The sequence below is a fragment of the Taudactylus pleione genome, unplaced genomic scaffold (genome assembly GCF_031769625.1).
Source record: "Taudactylus pleione unplaced genomic scaffold, aTauple2 ptg000114l, whole genome shotgun sequence".
NCBI classification, from domain to species: Eukaryota; Metazoa; Chordata; class Amphibia; order Anura; family Myobatrachidae; genus Taudactylus; species Taudactylus pleione.
The window spans coordinates 768,218-787,692 of record NW_028284516.1 but is presented as its reverse complement, the minus strand read 5'-3'; the positions used below and the strand labels follow the sequence as shown (position 1 = coordinate 787,692).

Here is a 19,475-nt window from a genome sequence, read left to right as displayed (position 1 = left end):
ATTTATGCACGCCTGCATTTTTTCGACCACTCCCATGCTAACAGCCTGTCGCTCTCTCTACAATGGATTCCTCTGTGCATCCATAATTGTAGCGCATGCGCAGTGCAGCTTACATGCATGCGCAATGTCAAACAATCGCTGGATCTATGTACCTAGTTGCACTTACGATCGGTACTGAATCAGGCCCAAAATGCCTAACACTCTGCATTGCAGTACTTGTGTGCACTGATTTTCGCAATTTACACAAGATACGCTACACAAGGGGCCATACCATGGGCATAACTACCCTAGGTGCAAGGGGTGCAGCTGCTATGGGGCTCAGAGCTGAGGGGGGAGGGTCCATCTTCCTTGTCAAATGTTTACCATTGGGTGGTGCATAGGGACCCTTACAAACATTTGCTTTGGGGCCTTGAAATATTTAGTTACGGCCCTGGGCCATGCATTAAATTTTGAGTTTTACTGCTGCTAAGTAAACAAGTAATACTGGATAATGTCAAACAGGTGTTACAGGTTTCATTGCAGTCAGGTCACTGCTGTAGTACTGCACTGTTGCTGTCAGTTGCTGATATCCCTCAACCTTGGAGACCCCATTTCCTCATAGCAAACTTTTCACTATGCCCTTTCTGTACATTATAACAATAATGTATACTTTATAGGCTTAAACTACGTACCATTGATCTTTTTGTTGGCCAAAAGAAGAGATGTCCCCTCTGTTTGTTAGAGGCTTCACTGTCGCTGTTGTAGAGCAGACAGCAATGTTTTAGTATATGGGTTTTCTTTGCAGGTACAATACTATACATGCCCTCTGACCTTCAAAAGGGCTCCATGTACATTAGCTGTAATTTCAGTAATAAACAAAAAATCCTCAAAATGACGTCCACACCCCCAAATCACTCATTCCAAAATGCCTCCAAATGCCCCTCAGACCTTCCACATTCCCCCATGTCCACTCAAATGCTCCAACATTCACCCATATGGGTTCAGACTCCCACTTGCCACAAAATGTACCATGTGTAACTCATGCCCCCACATGCTATTCGGATCTCCCAATTGCCACAAAATGCTCCCATTAATCTTAAAATACCTACCCTCAGATCCAAAATCATGTATACCAAAACTGTTTTCAGACTTGTCCAAGTCACTGAAAACCTACTCTCACCGCTTGCTGCCACTCAGATGCGCCCACTCACTGAGTACTGGTGACAATTATGTTCTGTAATTTCCCATAGTGCAGACTACGCTACACTCCCTCCTCTTTCTTGTTGAAACCTAGAGAGCACTAGTGCACAGTCTCCATATTGGTTCCATCTGGGAGGCTTCATTCCCTAACCAAGATGGTCGCCGACTGGTTTTCTGCACGTGTGGCGCCATCTTGCCACTGTGTTAGAGCACCACAGTGGAACACAGACATGTTCCACTTAGCGCTGTAAGGGGGAGATGTATTAACGGCGACATCGCCGGTGCGGTACATCCCCTTTGACTTCGCGTACATACTGCGGTTCATTACCGCGGTATGTACCAAGGATTTCGCAAAGGACAGCTCTCTCGATGAGAGCTGTCCTTTGCGATGCTGCCGGTCAGAGGGACTTCCGGGTTGAACACACAGAAGTCCTTCTGCGCATGCGCAGAAGGCCGCGGGCCGCGGGGGCTCATGGGAGGGATCTGATCGGATCCCTCCCAGCACCGAGCGTCGCGTTAAGAAGCCCATAGGCTTCTATTGGGTAACGCCACCACCTAGTGACGCGAAGCAGCAGAATGCAGCACATTCTGCTGCTTAATACATATGGGGAATGCAGTAAAACCCCCAAAAAATGCATTTTCAGGGGTTTTAACGCATTTTTGCCCAACTCCCCCAAAGACCCTGCTATTATTGCATTACGTACCGGTTCCTGCACATTCCGTTCAAGCTCCACTCCATGCTAACGGGCACATGTACTAAGATTCGTGTTTGGTCGAGATTGCAATCTCAGGTGTTTTACCACTTTTTCCAACTTGCAAATTTACTAAAAGAAAACTCAGGAGAGATTTATCTTTTGAAATGGGAAATCTCGGGTGAGTATGCAAACACGAATCAATACACCATCGGCCAAACTCACTGATCCCCCCTCTTCCGAGCAACCCAGGATTACACTGAAGTCCGGGGCTCTTCCCTGCACCCCTGGCCGGTGGGTGCAAGGGTAGTAGTGTAAAGAATAGATGAATACTATTGTTTTTACAGTGAAACTACAGGTGCCAGCGTGCCTGCCCTTTGGTACTTATAAATCTACAAGTGTCAGCAGGTGGCCGGCACACGTACCCCAACTGTAAGTACCTTTCATGGAAAAAATACAACTCCGGAATTTACCAAGAATCGTGATTAGAATCACGGATGTAATTTCAGCAAACTCTGACCTAAATAGAAGTTTCAAATAGACTACCCCGAGCTGCGAGTTTGCAAAAGCATACACAGATCAGTGTGATCTGTATATGTTTCTGCCTGTAATAAGTATCTAAATGGTTAATGTAAAAATAAATTACATAGGGTTCCCAGCCCCATGCTCCTGCTGAGACAGTCCTGGTTCTAAAAATACAGGGGGGGGGGAACGAGAAGGGTTCCCCCGTATTTTATGAACCAGCACTGGGCTCCCAAAGCCAGTCCTTGTTTTAAAAATAGAGGAGAAAAATGTGTGGGGTTCCCCTTATTTTTAAAACCAGCTCCGGACTCAATTCTGGCTGGGGTGTAATGCCACAGCCAGGGGACTCTTTCACCGGTTCACCCCAGCCAAAACATTAACACCCCAAGCTAGTCAGCCCAAGCCAGAGTTCTCATGGGAGGTGGGGACCCTGAGCAACCCAGGCTTCCACTGAAGTCCGGGGCTCTTCTCTGCACCCCTGGCCGGTGGGTGCAGGGGTAATAGTGTAAAGAATAGATGAATACTATTGTTTTTTTTCAGTGGACCACGGGTGCCAGCGTGCCTGCCCTTTGGTACTTGCCGTGACATACACCATCGGAAAACATGATCTCAGTTAATCACGATTCTTGGTAACTTTGAGAGTTTCAACAGCCTAAAATCACATGATTTTCAGAGATGCAAATCGAGTTTCTAATTGGGCAATCTAGATGAAACACAATTCTTAGTAAATTTACCTCTAAGAGTCTGTTACATACTAAACTGTGAGTATGGCTGTAATCCAGATTACTGCTGAATAAACCACCTCACTGGGCTGCTGGTGTGTACTATTACTCTGTCATACTACCACCAACAGTATACACATTTTCATACTTCTACAATTACTTGTACTGTGTTACCTCTGTGTGTAATGCAGAGGAGGTCATGTGTTGTGGAGACTGGCTGCTACTGTCACACTCAGGACCCTTCTCTGCTATATAATATAAAGCACAGTGTCACGATCCTGACTAATTTTTCCCATATTCTATTAGTTTCTCCTATGTTTACCTCTGCGGTGTTTGCTCCAGCTAGCACTGAGGTCTGCTCGTGTTGTGATCGCACATAATTCTCGAATGATGCAGAGGTCCGCTTGCACTGCACATCGCATCCAGCTGGTTATGAGGGGATCGGTATGAATGACCGCCTGACTGGAGCCTGGCGGTTCAAATCCCAACGCCAGCAGCCTGAACAGCGCAGATCCCGGCGGAGGTATGTAAACCACCTAACACCTTCCTAGGCTCCACTTCAACCTCCCACGCCTGTTCCAACCAACTCCAACCCTCAGGCAGGACACATAGAGTAAGTCAGAACAAGGACAGTGTTTTCCCATCACTGCCTTTAACTGGAAGTATAGCAAATTATTTTCTACCAGCACCATGGGTGAGCCTGTAATAAGGAGTACTGAGAGACTGCTCTTCTGAGTAAAAAATTCTGGCACAGTAAAATGTTTAAATGAATGACACAATTCTCATTTTGAATTGTGGTCACTTCCTATAATGATGATTAAGTCTTAATATCTATGTTTTACCATATACACTGTTGAAGCCGGATGATTGGCTGAGACCAGATCTCAAGTTAATATCGGGCGACGCGATTTTATGTTGCCCCTGACTACGCCATCTTGCGTCGTCAGCATGAAATCATTGTGTGCGGTGCTAATAAGCTATTATTAGCATCATGCGACTGCATTGCTACCGCATATTGTTAAAAGTCCTACCATACCCCATGCGCACATTAAATCATACATATAATATACAAGACGCACAGCGCACAGTTGCGCTGTTTATTAGAACACTCTGCACATAAAACGCTCCACGCATATTAGCGACTACACGCAATATCCTTAAACTTACACATACCAAAACTTATAAAAAGGTTCCCTAAGCATTAAGGTTAATATTAGAGGTTTTATACGTTATCAAGTCTATTGTGAAATACATATATTTGGTATCTAAGCTTTAGTACATGATAAGCAGACCATGTTTGGTGCCATTCTAAACCACTGTTTATTTGCAGACTTCCGGTTCCATCGACAAGGGAATCGCAACATGCGTTTGCAAGTTATGGATCATAGAGAGATAGGCATTGAAATGTACTCTGTAATGTAATGTTTATTAGCCAGTTTAGACTTGTTCTTCGGCGGGAAAAATGCACATAAAGAGCTGTTGGAGGGCTGAACTATTACAATACAAACTGACCTATGACCTGTATCGTAACAGAAGAACCAGGAGGAAGAACCAATGGGATGCTCGTTCTATTGTATTGCCTATCTCTGCAAGGGTACATATGCAAGCACTCTAGATCTGGTAGTTAGTCATCTTTCTTTCTGTTGGCGGAGGTTTCATAGTTGATGCCGGGAAACCTGGATCCAGAGCGCATGCGTATGTATCGACTGTACCTTGTATTTTGTATAACCTTTGCGCTAATTTTGTTATAGACCAAGGCGTGTAACTATATGCTTTTATGTGAATAATATCTTTTTGTGCTTTGGAACCACAAACAAAGTCTGGAAAGCAATTATTTCTTGTGCGTACGCACCGCTAAATAGTGACATTAGGGTATAAAGATTAATAGGAATTCATAACACTATCCTACCTACTCTATGTACAAATGGTTATGACAGCTTGTGCAAGGAATGACAAGGAACCATAGGTGTTTTATCAAATTGGGAAGCACATATGCAGCCCCTTCTGCTATATCTAATGCCGGTGCTACCCTCGCTCTGGCGATGCCTTTAGAAAGATGATGTATCTGTAGATGTGGAAGACTCTGGCACAGTAATAGATGGCACAGCTGATAACAGGTATGGGGGCGGGATCTCTACACAGCACAATTTTGGGTACAAATAGTGTGAAGCACAAGGCCATCCCTTGACCCATGGGCCCATGTGGAATGCACACCCTCCACCCATTATAGACACGCCACTGCAAGGAACAATTTCAACCACTGCCACTGGCGGCAGAATGACAAAATTAATTTGTAATATCCTTTTTTATTCCAGCAAGTATTAAAAAGGCAAAAGATAAGGGGAAGTTGAGTTACTCGTGATGCATACATTGTTCTGGATTCACCTGCTGAAATAGATGGCTCTAGTTACTACTTCTAATAATTGGGTGTGAATTAAGAGACAGTAAAAAGGTTGACAGTGTCTAGATAGAAACCAGATGTTAGACTGTCAATAGATTGACTGGGACAAAAGGTCGACACGCTAAAGGTCGACATGTAAGAAGGTTGACAGGTACAAATGGTCGACATGGTCAAAATGTCGACACATTATTATTTGTTTTTGTTTTCTAGCCATAATCTTCACCATAACCCTCCCCTTGGTGCCTAGCTCTCCCTCCTGGTGCCTAACCCTAACCGTTGGGGTAAGTGCCTAACCCAAACCTTCTGGTAAGTGCCTAACCCTAACCAGAAAAAAAAGCATGTGGCGACCATTTTTTTTGTGTCGCCCTTTTGGCACTGTCGACCATTTGTACCTGTCGACCTTTCCTGTGTCAACATTTTGTCCCTGACTATCTTTTGTCCCAGTCAACCTATTGACTGTCTAAAGCCGCGTATCCATTAGATGATTTTAATGAGCAATTGAACAATTACGACATCATAATCGTTCAATCGCTCATTAATTGTGCACAAATAGTGCACTATAATGTCGGAAGCCACCAGCAATGCGTGCTCCCGATGGTCGTTTCGACATCAATCATCGCCTGAACATGGAGGTCAATCTGCCGATAACGACAGATTGGCCATGTTCATGGATGAGGGAGGGTGCCTGCACTGAATGACACTATACTGTCTTTCGTCAGTCGCCTAATGGATACGCGGCTTAATATCTGGTGTCTATCTAGACATTGTTGACCTTTTTACTCTCTATCTATAGTCCAGATCCGCTAATAATCACTTATACTAAAGAAAAAAACCCAATCTACCATGCATGCCATCTGTCCCACGTTTATAAAGAAACAGTCACTAACAGACTAGGTGGCAATATCATTATTAAATGCCAGGAAGAACCCTATGTAATACTCCGCATCATATTTGGATGAAGTTTGCTACCTGGAAAAAGAATAATACCAGCTGTTTCGACCAAAACTGATTTTTTTAAATAATATTTACCAGAAGGTTTGGAAGAGCAATTCAAGTTTAAGCTCTGTCTGCCTTTGCAGGTTACGTTTTACCACTAGACATTCCGTTAATTCCTCCAATCAAAATGCTGCACTATATCTTGGGAGTTACCACTGGGGGTAGAAGCTCTCATCAACAGTCCCTTGTATAAAGCACATGTTCAAATATATTAGACAACAATTCTGTTGATGATTCCTAACTAGGAGAGTGAGTGTATAAAAGCCCCAGCATGCAGTGTATTTGCTTTCAGGGGGATCAGACTGTCCCTCATTTCCATCCTACGAATTATTTATCTTAATAATTTGAACAAATATATCAGTCTATCAACCTGTACAAGGCCATATATTGAGTTGGGCAATCTGTAGATATCAATATACCAACTGTAAGGTCCTTCTGGTACAAAGACATACAATATTAGTCAAGAGGCCAAAGGATCATCTTGTTTGAGTAGATGCTATTGCAATGTAGGTAGCCCACCCCTAGCAGGCTAGTATGTTATTCATCTATTTTTGTTCTAGGTGTGCCCACAAAGGATCCATGTTTGGTGCCTGAGGGGCATGGACTCTTACGACTTGACTTAACATGCTTAGCATCTAGTGCCCTTAGGCTGGGTAACGTTGGGGTTAGGCTTGGCTGAGTGCTGGCAGATCCACATCTCCCTATTCTTAGTTCAATGGGATAAAAACACTACTGAATGGCCTGAAATCTTCTTTTTGTAATCAGAGAGTCTTTCTGGGTCTTGATACCAAATGGCGCGCCTGTAGACCAGTGGCGTAAGTTCATCCCAGCCGCCCGGAGGCAGGTTATCATTTGTTGTGCCCCCCCCCGAATATGTGACTATGTTTTTATTAGGCCTATTTACTAAAGTAAATTTGCAGGCTATCCGCCCAAAACACCCTTTTTCGGACGTGTCTCACTGGCATAAGAAGCTGCTGAGGAGCAGCGACACCAATGAGCAGGGACAGGCTATATAGAGATGGAAGCGGCAACTGATGGTCTGACACAGAGCCCTCCACTTGTATATGGTTATGGTAGCTTCTCAGGTACCGGGAAGAGGTGGCAAGTATTGAGCAGCCAAGACGGTACACTCCAGGTACATATTTAAAGACCTAAGTGGGGTGAATATATTGTGGGCGATGGAGGAGATTCCTCTTCAGTGCTGGCACCTGGCAACAGGTGCCTCCATTGTCTCCCATAGTTCTGCCCCTGCTGTAGACACATGTGACTCTTTTGAGGCTGAAGACCAATCTTCTCATCACATCAAGCACCAGGTTTCAGCAAATCATTTACAGTAAATGCACTAAGATGGCTTGCATCCCTGATTTTTCTATTACAAACCCATGCAGCGGTATTACAGTAGTGGTATGCAGTCAGACAAGGCGATTTAATTGTTCTGGGCGCCCATTAATTGTTGCGGTAATCGCACCCTATTAGACTGGGTTTAGACATGTAAAATGGCTAAACCTGACTAAAGTCCTGGTTAGGGCACCCAAACTGCAGGTAGGGTGCCGAAACTGTGGTTAGGGTGCCCTAATCATGGTGTTATTGCACTTCTTTGCTTGCACCCTCCTGTGGGTGCGAGCAGAAATGTCGGCGCAGACGGCTATCACGCCCAAGCGGAGCACCAATTAAATTGATCTGTCGCCCAAAACAAATAGCCACCCACCAAAAAAAAATTTGACAATGTTGACAAGAAAAGGTCAATACTGATGATGTTGACATGGCTAAAGTAACAACATCATTACTGTCAACACCTGCACAATATCGACATTGGCACAATGTCAAGATTGTAATAATGTAGACTCTTCTATTAAGCTTAGGCTTGGCTTTAGGGTCACCATTGGGTTTAGGGACAGAATTACAGCAAAAACATGTCAACATTTCAACAATGTTAGCATTAGCATCGATATGATAAATGATAAGGTGACTGTCAACATCATGAACATCACGACCAAGTCGAAATGATGAATGTCAACTAAATATACAACACCCAGGGCAGCACAGTGGCAAAGTGGTTGGATTGATAGAGAAAAAGTATGGGATTGGGAGGTTGCGCCGAGAAATATTAAACAGCCCATAATATGTGACCTTCCGATCCTGACCACTGCAGGAGCGTTATAAGCCATTTATCGGCTAACGCTCCTGCACACACATACGATTGTCAGCCTGATCACCTTATAACCGTTGATCGGGCGAAAACTGTATAGGTGTGTACCCAGCTTTATTCTTTAAAGTATACTACAGATAATAATGTGATATCATGATTAATTCTTTTTATTATCACTTCTCAAATTTGTAACAAACTAAACTACAATGCAAATACTAAATTGCTAGGTGAACTCTGGAATACAAATGCAAAATCTTCATAGCAACATAATAATTACCCGTCAGTCTGGTTTAGCTGTCTAACAGGTAAGCAGAATTCTCCCCTTCAAAGTGAAGAGTCATGTATTGTGAAGTGTATTGACCTCCGAATTGTATAAATTAACATACTGTAGTTTGTTTATATAGACGGTGGTTAGCATAATGTTGTATGTGTATATAGTCCTGGGTTCCAAATCCATATGATGGCGTGTTTACTACTTGGTCTCCTTTGAACTTCTATATGCATTTTTAAAGACTTTAATTAATGTTCTTTTGAAATTTCCATTATAACCCAATATAGCAGAGAGCTCCAGGATTACACTACACCCAGGGTGTACAACTTGTGTTGTCCTAAACTCATAATAACTTTAATGAGCTCAACCAAGTCTTATGTCAGTCTCACCCATTTCATCCAGACACCTGTCTACTCCTGAACATAGCACTGACTTTCTGACTGAATTCAAATGTACTCAATGGATGTGAACATCAAAGGGATATATTATGAAGGTTAATATGCAGGAAATACTTCAAAAACAGCCATTTTGGGAGATTCCAGCAAAAACTAAGGACTTCTTTTAACAACAAGTCTTAATACCAGCAGCATATGTTGCTTAGCATTGCAGTGATACTAACGCATATGCCGTTGACATTTAACATTAATTATCTCTCCGGCAGGGTCCAGCAACTTCCCCCCAGAGGCATCATCCGCTCTGTTGCGGGAGCTTACAGCAGACAGCTAACGTCATCTTCAGATAATGGGCTATGGGATACTCTTACACATTTTTTTTGATGGGGGATCCTCTAGACCTCTCTCCATCAGCCCCCACTGGTGCATGCACAAACCAAAAATTGCGTAAGCACAGTACGCTGGCCGGGTCCATACCCAGAAGCAATCTGATATCAAATCACTTTGCTTCTAGTCCTAACTCGGGAGTAGTGTTTTGAGAAGCTCTGTCCTGGCGACCCAACTAAGATAAATGCACACAGTCATTTACATAACCACCTTGTGAGTGGGAGCTTAATTATCACCTCACAGCTCCATTAAAAATATGGTTGATGATAAATATTCCCCATAATGTCACATATAGGGACATATGTATCAAAGCTTGAGGTGAGATAAAATTGTGAGATATATATCACCAACCAATCAGATTCTAACTTACATTTTGCAGGCTGTTTAAAAAATTATATAGGAGCTGATTGGTTGGTGATATATAGCATACCCTCCAACTATACCGATTTAGCCGGTACAGTACCATTTTGTACCGGTGGGGTACAATCTTCTGAATTCTTTAGCAGCACTGCTGGGACACAGGACTCCCGCAGCACTGCTGAGTGACAGGCGGCGCCGCTTCGTCCTTCCTGGTGGTCTGTAGTGCAGTTAGCACTGACGCTGACGTCATCACGCCAGCGCTGGTGATCAGAAGTCAGAGCCCAGCCAGTGCCAGCTGCCTCCAGCCCCCATGTACAGCCCCGTGGACACGCCCCTTTATATGTAACCACGTCCCCTTTTGATCGTGGCCATGCCCCTGTACCGGGTTTTTTCTATGAAATGTTGGGGGGTATGATATAGCTCACAATTTTATCTCACATCAAGCTTTGATACATATGCCCCTTAGTATATGACAGGCAAAGAAACCTCTGCAACATGACCAATTTAATCTCTGAGAATTTTGTCTGCTCCTAAATTTAGTCCCAACTTTCTAATTAGATCATTTGGGGCTTAATAAATTAATTGTATTTAAAAGTGTTGTTTTTTTATCAATTAATTAGTGGTAGTCTCTGGAGTATTTTGCAAAATCAACACACACAGAGAACTATTGTTCATAATATATCCAATTTTCCTAACCATCATATGAGTCAGTGGCGGGCTGTACCGGGGGCAGGGTGCCATGTGACCCCCTGGTCGCGGGCAGTCTGTGTCTCTGTGACACAGCTGCACCGCGTGTGTAGCGCTGACCGGACGGAGTTCAGTCAGCGCTACACTGACTAACACACAGCCGCCGGCTTCGGCAGCTGAGTGTTTGTTTTGATCAGCAGCCAATGAGAGTCTGACAGACTCTCATTAGCTGCTGCTGTGCCCACTGCAGGAGCTGCTCCATCTTCCGGCTCCCGAAGTGGGTCATGGGAGAGGCGTCATGACATCATGACATCTCTCCCATAATGCAGAGCGGCCCGTGAGGACAGACGGAGGAGCGGATGGCGGCGGCAGGAGTGGGGATTCAGGTACAGTGGTTTTTTATTTTTTATTTTTTATTATGTGTGTCTACTGGAGGGGGGCTGGCACTACAAGGGAGAGACCACTACTGGGTGCACTACAAAGGGGGGGACTACTACTGGGGGCACTACAAGGGGGACTACTACTACTGGGGACTACTACTGGGGGCACTACAAGGGGGGGACTACTACTACTGGGGGCACTACAAGGGGGGGACTACTACTACTGGGGACTACTACTACTGGAGGCACTACAAGGGAGAGACCACTACTGGGTGCACTACAAAGGGGGGGACTACTACTGGGGGCACTACAAGGGGGGGACTACTACTACTGGGGACTACTACTGGGGACTACTACTACTGGGGGCACTACAAGGGGGAGCTACTACTACTGGGAGCACTACAAGGGGGGGACTACTACTACTGGGGGCAATACAAGGGGGGACTACTACTAGGGGCACTACAAGGGGAGGGGACTACTACTACTGGGGGCAATACAAGGGGGGACTACTACTACTGGGGGCAATACAAGGGGGGACTACTACTAGGAGCACTACAAGGGGAGGGGACTACTACTATGGGCACTGCATAGGGGGGAGGGAACTACTACTAGGGGCACTACATAGGGGGGAGGGGACTACCACTAGGGGCACTGCATTGAGGGACCACTGCTGGGGGCTCTATATAAAGGGCAATACTGGGGGTACTGCATAGGGGGAGACTACAACTGGGGGCCACTATTTAAGGTACACTGCATAAGGGTTACCACTATTGGGTGCACTGCATGGGGGGTGGACTGCTACTGGGGGCACTATATAAGGGGCACTGCATAGGGGGTACCACTATTGGCGGCACTATATAAGGGGCTTACTACTGGGGGCACAAGGGGCACTGCACAGGGGGGACCACTACTGGGTTCACTGCATAGGGGGGTCACTACTGGGGGCACTACTGGAGGCCTGCATAAGGGGGTCCTCTCCTGGGGCACAGGGGGGCACTGCATATGGGCGCTACGACAGGGGGCTGCCCCTAATCTTTATTTTTACTTTACATTAATCCCATATGGACCCATCTCCTCCCTGGAACACTTGAGGGGGGACGCCGTAGCATGCACGTTCTTCTGGCACCCTGGCTACACGCTACTCTTCTGCCAGGGCCGCCTGCATGCATTTGCCCCCCAGGCTAAAAGTTGCCAGCCAGCCCCTGATCTGAGTAATATTTTAATTTAGTTACAGACTTTATTGAGCTGGCTTGTTTTGTTTTAGTCTTTTTGTATGCTAGCGGCAGGCAGCAAGTTGTGTATAATCAGTCACCTGAGACTTATTTGACCTTGTTTTAGCAGTAACAATACATACAATTTCCCTGACACTCCAATGATACACTGACAATGCAATAGCTATAAGTGAAACAATACGTGTACAATACAGATTGGCAGTGGAATATTGTTCCCCTCAGCGCCTGAGGGGGGAGCCAGAGAGACGGCACCCGAGCACAGCCGAACAGGATGTACGGAAAGAGCCGAAGCGACCTGCCCAGGTATCTCTTACCTGGAACACCACGTGGTAAGTGGGGCGGTGCAGGCACATCCCAATGACAAGTCTCCAGCCACTGCCAGGCACCTAGCAGGGGCGCAGCCTGCATTGTATTGGTTCCCTCTCTCCTGCGCAAAACAAAAAAGAGGCAAAACCGGCCTCTCCCTCCCCCTCCCCCCAACCTGGATCCTCCTGCAGAGTGAGTGCAGGTCCCCAGGGTGTCCTGTTCCATATCTATAGGTGGAGGTGATTCAAGGTGTAGGGTGGTGTTGTGGTTTTTTTTTTCCTGGGGGGGCTTTTTTCTTTCACTTTTTTTGGGGGGGAAGGTGAAAGTTTTTTTTGTTGTGTATATATATCTTTTATTTTTATTTTTGTGACACTTTGTTACCATCATGACTGCGGCTTCCCCGGATTACCTGGTGGTGCTGTTCACTACCACTGCGGGTGCAAACTGTGCTAAACTGGGCTCAGATGAGAAAGAAGTCATCCAGCTGTTGTGGAAAGTGATAGATTTGGCTAACCAGAAGGTGAGTGAGCCCTCACCTGGGGGCAGTGAGGTGAGGGCACCTGGAACTTCACCTGTGGGGAGAGAAAATGTCAGTGTCCTGCAAGCAGCCTATAGGTGGGCTGCAGTACGGGGGCAGCAGTGCTACCTGGGCCCCATTGCACACACATACACAGAGATAATGGGACGACACGTTGTGCTGCTTTGTGTTCCAGGTGGGGGAGCTGCACGACGTTAAGGTCAGACCTGATCACCTGGACCTGACAGAAGAATGCAAAGAAGCCACAAAGATGGAGGCTGAGAGCCTGTACCTGGCCCCACAGATAGAGCAGGCTCTGCAACAGGTGAGTGGCCCCCCCACCTTTCCAAAATCCCCCCTAAGGACAAGGGAGGGAGTCTGACACCTGAATGTGCATATGGTTATCATGGAGTAACAATGTGGGTGACCGTCAGGACTACTTACTATTTAGCCAATAAACGCTTGCAGCTTCAACTCATGTATGTAAGTTATTAGTGTCTTGTAAAAGTAGAACAGTTGGTTGATTTGTGTGGGGGAAAAAGTGACTTTACATTAGTAAGTAGTGGTACCTGTATTTTTTTTTTTTCATCTGTGGGTGTAGCCACACCAAACAAGAAAGTCATTAACTAAACAGGTGGCTTGGGTTTGCACAACCTATAGCTGTGGCGTCGTCCGCCCATAATCAGTCTGCTGGTAGCTGGTAATGAGACAGAGCAGCAGAGATCCGGGTGGAGATTTTCCTGGAGGTGGAACAGTTTTTGGATCATTATTCATAAGCTCTTTGAGAAGTGGGGTTTTTGTTCTTTGGTCCCCCCTTGACCCCACATATAATCAAATACATGTTTATACATTATTTCCTAAAACTTTTATTTATTTCTATTATTTTGGTAATAAAAATATAAAGTGAGCTTGTGAATCCATGTATTAATCATATATTTGTGAGTAATGATAAACCTCAGAATATTTTAAGGCTATTCTGTTATGAGATCTAATATGCTAGCCATGTTTGACTTGCATGTTTCAGACACCAGGTCTGACCATATTAACCCCACAGACTCCAGAAAATGATCACAAACAGTAGATGCAGAATGTTCATGAAAAATTCTGTAAAATGTATGTTCCTTTGATATTTAAATACCATACCCAGACAATTTGTTATGCTTATAAACCTATTATTGTGTGTGTGTGTGTGTGTGTGTGTGTATATGTGTGTGTGTGTATATATGTGTGTGTGTGTATATATGTGTGTATATGTGTGTGTGTGTGTATATATATGTATGTATGTATGTGTATGTATATATATAATGTATGTATGTATGTATGATATAATTTTTTTTTTTTTTTGTATATGTCATTTATGGTTCTTGTCGTCTATAGAAGTTTTCATAAATCAAAGTCAAGTAGAGGTGTTGCCCATAGCAACCGATGAGGTTATGACTTATTATTTATCTACTACATTCTATAAAAATGATAACTAGAATGCCATTTGCTGCTGTGGCCAACACTACTTGTCCTCTTTGGAAGGTATGATAAATCTGGTATCCAGCAGTCAGCTTATGTCCTTTCTTTCATCATGTGTTATTACTCCAAATGCATTTATCGAAGCTTGGAGAGAGAGAAAGTACCAACCAATTAGCTTCTAACTTACATTTTTTTTTTAAGGTTGTGTTTGAAAATAACAGTTAAGCTGGGTACACACTGAGACACAGGGGCATATTTATGATGTTAATTATCTCGGTCAGAATGGACCCCAATAACTAACATTCAAACTCGCCGCGGCTGCCGGAGCAATTCATCATTGATCTGGTGCAAAATCAGCTATCCCCGCGAGCGGCTTCACTGCTCCTTTTCGGAGCAGTGACAGGTATGTGCATGCGTGACCTACAGGTCATGCATGCGCACAAGAGCCACGATGTCCGGCGGAGGGATCTGAAAGGATCCCTCTTCGCAACCCGGACCTGGAGCAGGTTGCAAGCCCGGAGCAGGAGCATTCGCCATCTGAAGATGGCGAATGTTCCCACAGTCAAGCTCCAAAAATATAACCTTTTCGGAGCTTGATGAATTCTGTCTCCATACTAGTGTGTGGGACCAGCGGGCCATTCTGCAAGAGGAAGGTAAGTAGGAGATATCTGTGATATCTCCTGCTTTACCTTCTGAATGAATGGCCCGATAACTTAACTTTTACAATTGCAGGTGAAAGTGCATTTTCACCTGCTTTTGTAAAAATGAAGTGATAAATAGGCCCCTATGTAGGCATGATATGTCGTTTTCGGGCGAATCGGAACGATATATCTGTCACATCGTTCCATGTATATGGCCAATAGGCCTGCTCTTGCGGCCAATTGTGACATCGCCCGGTCCGCTGTGCTGCATGTACAAACGAACGATATCACGAGTGGCCCCATTGCAGGTAACAAAGGACGGAATGAGGTATCGTTCTGCCGATTATTACCTCGTTCTGATGTGTACTCATGATCCGATATGTCAGGCCAACATATTGGCTGGGTACACATCGCTCAGTGTGTACCCAGCTTTAGGAGCAGATTGGTTGGTACTTTCTCTCGAATTTTTTCTCGCTTTCCAAAATTTTATACATACCCCCTTTAAAGTGTTGCTTTACAGTTTCTATGAATTTGCATATGATTTTATACACCTAAATGTAACTGATGGTGAAGAAAGATTTTATGTAATATTTGATAGATTGAAACACCATTGTACTAAACCATAAACAATGCTGTTAATGTAAATTCACTTTTAGGGGGCTATTTCAAAGATTGGAGAGGGATAAAGTACCAACCCATCAGCTTCTAACTGTCATTTTTCAAACACAGCCTTTAAAATTAGAAGCTGGTTAGTAGTTTCACTCCACTTTATCTCTCTCCAATCTTTGGTAAATACCCCCTATAATGTCCATCTTAAAAATATATAGTCACAGATTATATAGTTTGTAGGCCAAATCAACTATATTCCCTCCATTCTTCCTTTCATTTGCGTATACTATAATGACGTTCAATGTTCATCTGTCTGTGCAATCAGCTATATCTGTCTGCCATATACTATGTTCATGTCAGTACAGTCAACTATATCTGCTATATAGTTTTAATCATTATGTTTAGGAAGTGTCATAAATGTAAGTCAATTGCTCATGTACACAGTCTAGTAAGATGAATGACATTGCAGCACAAGTAGAATCAGTTGTTAACAGTGTTACAATTGTAAATCGTACTCTGGGATACAAATGTATATGATAAAGGTCCCCAGGCAGATTTGATATTTTGTGTCATCTATCTGAGTGAAAGCAATCTCTTCTCCCCAGCCCCTCTCCCAATCCATAACTGATCAAACATTTGCTGCAAGTTTATGGCCAGGAAGTTGCTCATGCATAATGATGATGATGATGATGATAATAATTTTATTATTAATACAACAAAAGTTGTAGAAAACCTGAAACTAATGTACTGCACTGGATATCAATAAATGGCAATGTCACTTACAACCTTCTAAAATTCAAGACGTAGTTAAAAAGCCAGCGGACGGGATCCCGGCTGCCGATATACCGATGCCGGAATCCCGACCGCTGGCAAAATGCAGATGCCACTATCCCCAATGAGATAAGGTTAGCATCGTTGGTATCCCAACTGCTGGAATGCTGTATGTCAGGACACAGTAAGTATCACGTTCCTCGGGGATAGGGGGGTTAGGTTAGGGATAGGCACCCCTCTGGGACGGTTAGGTTTAGGGAGCAGGGTGGGGGTGGGGTTTAGGCAACACTGGGGGGGAGGTTGGGGTTAGTAACCACATAAGGGAGGGTTAGGGTACTTGCCTGCCCAGTTGGGATCTTCATGCATCGGGATACCACTATTGATTGATTTATTTCATACCAAACCTTTAATATTCTAATTGCAGCCTCAACAATTTAGCGTGCAATGGAGTGTTTGTGTATATAATATTTTAGTTTGTGTGTTAATTGCCTTATGATATAAGCTTATGTAACGGGGAATTCTGAACAGGAGCACAAACATGACCTGAACCGATTTTTATATTTATTATCCTTTATTTATGTGACATCACAAGGATTCTGTGTTACTTTTACAAAGTACAGAAACGGTATGAACAAAACAAGAAAAGCGACTAAGTACAAAACATTGTAGAACATGGACATGATTTATAGACATTGCTGCATCAGCAGCCATAATATCCAAATAAGCCGTGCTGGCCGATACCAAAGGTTGGGTGCCGCTGTTGGCAGTGGGGAGGAGATGATGATGATGATGGTGTAAGTGAGGGAACAGGGCTCTGCTCATGAGCGCTTACAATCTTGTCTATATGATAGCAGAGTCTGCATTATGTAATGTGATTGGTGCCATATGAATAAACAATACAGTATATTGTCGTTTTACAGTTAACTTGAATATATGTTAACTAGTTATAAGTGTTAACTTGTTAACTTTCTTCTAGATAGTTTGTTTCCTTAAACTTCAATAAATTGTAACCATGTTGTGCGAGACAGTCTTGTCCCTACTGTGCATGTAAAGGCTTGCTCTGTCATGCATGTCTAGTCCTGTGGTAGCATTGGATTGTCTCACTGGTGCCACCAACCTGCATGGTATGGATAACTAAGAAGAGCCTTTAGGGCACAGTAGTAGAAGTTCTCAGCAACCAGTGTCCTATTCCCTTAAAAGTGAAAACCGTTGTCATGTCTGTTTTATATAGTCAAAGCAATTTGTCATACTGTAATATTTCTGTCATGGGGCTGGGTTTAAACTTCGGTATTAATTGAAAAACAATAGTTTTATATTTCAGTCTATTACTGCCTGGAACAAAGCTATTCTATAGATGTGAGGGCATTGAGTTTCTGTTAGAACGGTCGTTCCGTTGGCATGGTAGCCTGTTATATATGTATACAATGAATTTTCCATAATTTGCCAAAAAAGGCAGTTGCCATTGGATATGCTGTTCAGCTTTAGGAGAAAATGTAATGGAGTTGGGGCATAGTATCCGTTAATACCATCTTTAGGAGTATCTGTTAGTAATCATTCCGGGCTCTTTTTTTTTTTTTTTTTTTTTAATTTATATGAATGATGGCTACAGACTCCACTGCTATAATGTTGTATGAAATGGTAGCACATAATTGCTTATACATACCCCAGCTGTGTATCAGTACTCCCATTTTATAGTGGTTCTGTAGGATTATTAATGGACCAAGTTGTCCATGTTTCAAAATGACCCGTGTGTCTGCCCTAGTACTTGCAATTTACCACCATTATTTTGAATTAAAGAGATGTCTCAAGCCTTCTAAATTGTGCAGAAGTTGCCCATAGCAACTAGTCAACTTTTAAGGTAGCATTTATCGAGTACATTCATTAACATTATAGGCAGAAGCTGTTTGGTTGCTATGGGCAACCTTTCTCCAGTCTTTACAAGGGTGAGAGGAGGTGATCTACAATACGGCCCTTGCACTCTGTGTATCTGGGCACACGTTGGATAATGTCCTGGTTCTATGTCTCTCATAATAACACTGTCAATGTCTTCCTGAATTACAGTTTAACCAGTCAGTAGGCAATGAGATAAACATTGGTGTGGGAACTTCTTTCTGCCTGTGCACAGACGGACAGCTTCATATCAGACAAGTTTTACACCCAGAGGCATCTAAAAAGGTAACCCTAAAGTCTCTACTATACACCATGAAAGATATTTGGGGTTTTGTTGCGCTACTTTCACTATTTGTGTTTTTAAATTTTAAGTTTAGTTTTATCATGTGTGTTTTTAAGTTTGAAATGTTTAGTTTTATCGTGTGGTTTTTTTTTTTAACCTTTTAAAATCATCTTTGACTGGTTTATTACATTTCTATATATTGAACAAGGTTTTCTATTCATTTTAGGAAAAGCTGATTCTTCTTGGTATTTAATAGAACCCTTGATCTGTAACAGTAGTGTTTTGGGAATACCTATATTCGCTGCTTGATAGACCTACAGTAGTTAAAGGCGTTTAATACAGAGATATTGATGGAAGGCTCCGCACAGTTATAAATGAGGATATAACTGGTGTGTTTTCATTTGTTATTAATTGTAGTCGTACTGCTGCAGATTTTGTTACATTTACTGGTTACATAAAATCTTGTGTCTTTCATGTGTTTAGTAACATGAAACCATTAAAATAGAGTTTCTAATTAAAGCTATTACCCAGTGGACTTAGAGACACTAAATGATCTCTGTTTACAGTTTGGATATAATTTGAAGTTTATTGTGCAATCCTGTTGACTTCAGTTTTCCCATTAAGTAT

General features: G+C 43.4%; 1 protein-coding gene across 3 annotated transcripts in view; it reads left to right on the top strand.

The window, feature by feature from the left end:
- Window positions 1–12,874: 12,874 nt before the first annotated feature.
- Window positions 12,875–19,475, top strand: part of ESRP1 (epithelial splicing regulatory protein 1) — a 60,086-nt gene continuing 53,485 nt past the window's right edge. For all 3 annotated transcript variants that reach the window (XM_088471362.1, XM_088471363.1, XM_088471361.1), the window contains exons 1-3: window positions 12,875–13,196; window positions 13,390–13,518; window positions 18,737–18,850. In XM_088471362.1, the coding sequence (XP_088327488.1) occupies window positions 13,062–13,196; window positions 13,390–13,518; window positions 18,737–18,850 (378 nt within the window). In that variant the 5' untranslated portion in view covers window positions 12,875–13,061. The remainder of the gene's footprint in view (window positions 13,197–13,389; window positions 13,519–18,736; window positions 18,851–19,475) is intronic.